The sequence below is a fragment of the Triturus cristatus genome, chromosome 12, assembly GCF_964204655.1.
Source record: "Triturus cristatus chromosome 12, aTriCri1.1, whole genome shotgun sequence".
Classification (NCBI taxonomy): domain Eukaryota; kingdom Metazoa; phylum Chordata; class Amphibia; order Caudata; family Salamandridae; genus Triturus; species Triturus cristatus.
The window spans coordinates 851,913,414-851,919,738 of NC_140595.1; the positions used below are offsets into that span (position 1 = coordinate 851,913,414).

At 44.3% G+C, this 6,325-nt stretch overlaps 1 protein-coding gene across 1 annotated transcript; it reads right to left on the bottom strand.

Moving 5' to 3' along the window:
* Nucleotides 1-3,927: 3,927 nt before the first annotated feature.
* LOC146783079 (olfactory receptor 11A1-like) lies at nucleotides 3,928-4,869 on the bottom strand. The gene has a single exon (XM_085637277.1). The coding sequence runs from the start codon at nucleotides 4,867-4,869 to the stop codon at nucleotides 3,928-3,930; it is 942 nt and encodes a 313-aa protein (XP_085493403.1).
* Nucleotides 4,870-6,325: the final 1,456 nt, after the last annotated feature.

The window sequence follows — 6,325 nt, forward strand, 5'->3', positions numbered from 1 at the left end:
CATTTTAATAATTTCAGAAGCTTCATTGTATAAACGTTATTTCATTTTAGTGCATATTAGAAGTTATTTTCATTATTTTAACTAAGATATGTTTCTCAATTACGTGTTTTCATACATATATAAGATCATTGTTTCTCTCTCTTTTCAAATTCACACGTTATCATACACTCCTGCATGCTTTTACGATGCAGTATGAAATCTCACGTTTTTTGAATTATCCATTTTTCATGTTTTCGTTAATCTCTTTAGAAAGGGAGACTTGCTACAGGCTCCATCATTTTCTATAAAAAACCTGTATGGATCTACAAAAATGACCCCTTGCTGAATTCAGAATTTTGTCTACGTTTCAGAAATGTATAGCTTTCCACGATCCATTATTGCTTTCACACCCATTTCTACCACTAACTGGAAGGAGGTTGAAAGCACTTTAAATACCAAAATTAGGCTATGTCCCAGTAAAATGCCAAAAATGTGTAGAAAATGTTGGTTTTCCGATAAAAGTCTGCCTGTCCCTGAAAGCTGAGAAGATGGTGATTTCAGCGCCACTAACCCATGTTTGACACCATTTGCAGGGGGGGGGGGGTCATATGTTTTCTTCTGCAGCACATTTTCCCATTTAAATAACAAAGTGCTTTATTTTGGCTCATTTCTGGGTCCCCTCCAGGGGAGTCCACAAAGCCAGGGCACCTTTAGAATCCTCAGGGTGTTGGAAAAAAGGGACGCAAATGCGACGTGGCACGAACTACCCCAAATAGCCAAAAAAAGGCTTGGCACGGGGAGGGGGTGAAGGCCTAGCAGCAAAGGGGTTAATTGTCACACTTGTAGGAGTGTGAGGGTTAGTACTTGTGTAGGTTGTATGAGTGCCAGTGCTGGCAGTCTCAGTGGGTGGTGCAAGCTGTGGTAGCCTCCTGATGAGGGCCTGACACTTATTTATTTGTACAAATTAACGACTGGCAATATTCAAGTTAATTTTTATATGTAAAGCTAGGAATAACAATAAAACAGTGAATTATTTTCAGGCCTCGGCAGAGTTCGCGAAGTTACAAGTAGTGACCAAAAAACTCAGCCACGCTACGTGGATTTCTGCAAGGTCGTGCCAGTCGCGTTCGTTTTTAGCACCGGGTGTTTGTCCCACACTGGACAATCAGCGAAAATGGCACCAGGCAAAGCACAAGAGGGCGCGGCTTCTTTCTGCTGCTCGACTAGATGTTCTATTCCAGCGGCTGCTTCCTCAACACGCACGTTAGGTTTCTCAACATGAGCAGTAGCAACCATTCACAGCCACCAACATTGAGAAATCTCATGGGAAGGGAGTCTGGAGTAAGATTGTCCTTGCTCCTGCTCCCCAACCTAATGTTAGCAAGTGTTAGCGAGGAAAAAACACCGTTTTTCCAAACACTGCATGCTATCCAGAGCGGGACAAACTCCTCAATGTCTCTGAGCGGCGCAGAGTTTCACATCCAGGACCGTTTATCAAGGATGGCATCAAGAAAGAACCATGCTTGTGAAGAGGAAGAACATCCTTCAGTGACACATTCTGATAGGGCAGTTGTGGCACTGGAGCACCCCCAAGATAACCGTGAAGGAGATCTGAATGCAGTGAGGAGGCTTTTAGTTGGAGTTTTATCTTGTTGCATTTGCTGTGCTTCAAAGACAGAGGTCAAGGGTCATGCAATGTCTGCTGACAAACTTGCCTATTTAACATGGAGATTGGTGTTTACTTTTCCTCTCCTTGTTTGTGATGTGAATCAAGTGTCAATCTTACCGGGAGTCGAGGAGTGTGAAAGAAAGGCTATAGGATGAGCAATGTTTCCTAACACACAACAAAACGTAAATACTAGTAAATGAATTTGAAAACTATTTCAAAAACATCGGCAGCAAGAAGATTTCATGAGGCAATTTTATTTTCTTAACAGATGTGTGACAGAATGAACAACTTTAATAGGATCTGAAGGAACAGACGCATTTCACTTGTGGGATGGACACATTACAAATATGCACAGCAACCAAACTTCCACTAGTTGTTGTTGATGTGTTACATAGATGCTTAATATACAAATCAAGAGGCCATTTCAATGGAAAATGTGCCCGCTGTACAGAGCAGTGCCCGAGCACACTATGCTTTCGTCATATATTTGGGACGTGTTCCAATATTCACCAGTGGGCACACAATATTCACCCACCTTTCTCCTGTCGCACTTATGTGACACACATTGTGTAACACTTGGATTTTTTACAATCCCTAAGACTTCACTGATGTAGCATTGATAGCAGCACCCTGACTGAATGCAGTTTTTCAAGAGAAAGAGTGCTCAGTTGCAGAGAAGAAGGACAGTCAATTGGAGCACCGCGCCTCAGAGCTAAGCACTATGCCTTTTCATGATGGCTTACCATGCCATAACTACCACACAACCATCTAGCCACACACCTCTAATAAGTATTGCATCCATCACTGTGATCAGTTCATACTCCAGCTGAGTGAATGCATGCTTTGATACTTCTGGGCAACGAACAGGCTACACCTTCCTAAGGATCCTTCGGAAGGTCTCCATGATAGCCTTATTCCTCATGAATCATCATCAATCATAGATTAGTTCAGCGTAGCTACTCACCCGAGAGAGTCTCAAGGCGCCGGGGGGGGGGGGGGGGGGGGACCAGGTCCCAGATGTTCACGGTGCTCCGTCGAAGACCCAGGTCTTGAGGTCCTTTGTGAACTTGGAGAGTGTTGGCTTCTGTCTGAGGTGGAGTGAGAGGGTGTTCCATGCCTTGGCCATGAGGAAGGAGAAGGAGCCATCTCCTGTTCTGGTCTTCTTGACGTGAGGCCCCGTAGCAAGGGAGAGCTGGGCTGAGCGGAAGAATCTTTGGGGTGCATGGAATGCGAGGCAGTAGTTCAGGTATGTAGGTCCGGTGTTGTGGAGGGTTTTGTATGCATGGGTGAGAAGCTACATTCCTCGGGTGTGGACCACAGGGTTAGTCAATGTGGTGGCCACAGTGTTCATTCTCCAGCTGAGTGAATGCATACTTGGAAACTTCTAGGCAATGAACAAGCTACAACACCTTCGTTTGGATCCTACGGAAGGACTCCATGATAGCCTTATTCCTCAGGTTGTAAACCACAGGGTTAGTCAATAGGGTGGCCACAGTGTTCATTCTCCAGCTGAGTGAATGCATACTTGGATACTTCTGGGCAATGAAAAGGCTAAACCTTCCTTAGGATCCTACCGAACGACTCCATGATAGCCTTATTCCTCAGGGTGTAAACCACATGGTTAGTCAATGGGGTGGCCACAGTGTTCATTCTCCAGCTGAGTGAATGCATACTTGGAAACTTCTAGGCAATGAACAAGCTACAACACCTTCCTTAGGATCCTACTGAAGGACTCCATGATGGCCTTATTCCTCAGGGTGTAAACCACTGGGTTAGTCAATATGGTGGCCACAGTGTTCATTCTCCAGCTGAGTGAATGCATACTTGGATACTTCTGGGCAATGAAAAGGCTAAACCTTCGTTAGGATCCTACCGAACGACTCCATGATAGCCTTATTCCTCAGGGTGTAAACCACATGGTTAGTCAATGGGGTGGCCACAGTGTTCATTCTCCAGCTGAGTGAATGCATACTTGGATACTTCTGGGCAATGAAAAGGCTAAACCTTCCTTAGGATCCTACTGAACGACTCCATGATAGCCTTATTCCTCAGGGTGTAAACCACATGGTTAGTCAATGGGGTGGCCACAGTGTTCATTCTCCAGCTGAGTGAATGCATGCTTTGATACTTCTAGGCAATGAACAGGCTACACCTTCCTCAGAATCCTTTGGAAGGACTCCATGATAGCCTTATTCCTAAGGGTGTAACCCACATGGTTAGTCAATGGGGCGGCACAGTGTTCCTTCTACAAGCTTGGATACTTCTAGGCAATGAACTGGCTACAACACCCTCCTTAGGATCCTACGGAATGACTCCATGATGGCCTTATTCCTCAGGGTGTAAACCACAGGATTCATCAATGGGGTAGCCACAGTGTACAGCAGGGACAAGACTTTTTTTAAATTCAGTGAGAAGTGCATTGACGGAGCCTCATACATTATGATCAAGGAGCCAAAAAACATGCTGACCACCACAAGGTGGGAGCTACACGTTGAAAAGGCAGTTTTCCTACCCTTAATTGATGTAATTTTAAGAATTGAAGAGATAATATATACATATGAGATTATGATGAATACAAAAGGAATCAATGCTATACCAGCTGTAAAAAGGAAAACGACTATTTTAATCAGTGTGGTATCTGAGCAGGTGACTTTGAGTAGAGGTTCTAGCTCACAGAAGAAATGGTCTAGCTCATTAACACCAAAGAACAGTGCTGTACTCACTAGAGAGTGCACAAATGCCACCAACAAAAAAGAAGCCACACAGGATCCCACAGCCAGATGAAGGCAGTGCCTCAGACCCATGAGTGTTGCGTAATGTAAAGGAAAGCATATGGCAAGATATCTGTCGTACGCCATCACTGCCAGAAGAAGGCACTCGGCAGATACCATCCAACCAAAGAAGAAATACTGTGTCAAACAACTGCTGAAAGAAATAATGTGGATTTTTGTCAATAAACCACTAAGTAAGGTGGATATCACATTGGAGATGGCACAGACATCGAACAGCGATAAGTTCACCAGGAACACGTACATGGGAGAGTGAAGGCTCACTTCCATGTAAACTGTTATTATAATGAGGACATTTCCAGTCACAGTTAATAGGTAAATGGCAAAGAAGATGATGAAAAGGAAGGTCCTCAGTTGCGGGACAACCTGCAGTCCAGTGAGTAGGAATTGTGCAGCATCAGTTGTGTTTCCAGAGCACTCTGATCTTGCCATGGCTATTGCCTATAAAGTAAATACAAAAAGAGACATGGAATATATTTATATAATATTATTGCTTTAGAGTATTAGTAGTTTAAGACTGTAGAAATGTGTACAGACACGTGCTAAAGACTAAACATAACACACACAGCACCGTAGCAATCTCACTTTCACTCGACCCATCTGGCTTAGATTCTGGATCAACGGTGATGAAGCAAAGGCCATGTTTTTAGGTTTCATATGAAAGTAATCTATGGCTTTCAGCTGTAAATGGCAATTAAACATACCAAGTGGTGTTGAACTGTTTTGGTGGTGTATGTCCAAGTGTAAGGGCATAGACTATTGCCCACCTGCTTTTTGGCTGACATGTAGTGTGCAAACTAATTGCAATTCAGTAATAAAATGTTATGTTATGTCATGTTATTTGTAGTAGTATTAGTGCACTATCACCCGGGAGAGTATCTTGCTGCTGAGTCGTTGAGAGTATAGCCTTTCTAAGGACGAGTGGGGGGAAGATATTCTAAGAGGCAGGTGTTCAACTTCTTGTAGAGCTCAAGAATAGAGGTGCTTCTTAACTGATGTAGGTGATGGTCCAACCTTCAGAGCTTGTTCTGAATCTTCATGGGATGCGTAAGAGAAGGAGTCCAGTTGAGCGGAGGTGTCAGAAAGGTTTGATGAGAGCGTGTGTTGAAGACTTGCCAGTGGTGCTCAAGAGCCATTTGAAATTTGCCCCAGCATGTTCAGAGTGTGAAAACAGAATGCTGTGGTGATGTTGAAATGAGTGGTCATGTCCAGCTTGCTGTCTATGATGATCTTGAGGCTCCTGGCATGGGTGTTTGAGCTGGGGGTGAGTTCTAGTTCACCCAGCCACCGGTTTGAGCCTCATGGTGAGGTTTTCTTGTAGAGCACAGCTTCTGACTTGTTGGTGATGAGTTTGAGACAAGCAGATTTCATCCAGTTGTCGTTTCAATCATGCAAGCAGTGAACGTGTTCCCTGTGTCAGGAGTCTTATCTGAGAAGTGAGAGTATAGGCTGCGTGTCATAGGCGATGAGATGATGTCAATGTCGTGGGCACAGATGAGGTTGTGGGCACCGAATATTAAGCAGGCGGGCTGACGGTTTGAGTCAGGATGGAGCAAATCTAGTGGAAAGTGTGTCCTTCTATTCCAATCTCAAAGATGGAGTGGAAGATAGTAATGAATGTTGCAGAGAGGTCCAGGAGGATGAGGGCTGCCATGTCTCCTCTGTCCAGGATCATGTGGATGTTACCTGTGGCAACTATGAGTGTTGCTTCTGTGCTGTGATTGGCTCTGAAGCTAGACTACATGGCGTTGAGAAGCTGATGGTTGCTGACATGGTGGGTGAGGCCTCTGTTGATGTGTTTCTCTTGAAATTTGGCCGAGAATAGTAGTAAGGTGATCCGTCTATAGTTTGTGATTATAGATTGGTCTGCAGAGGATTTTCTGAGTAG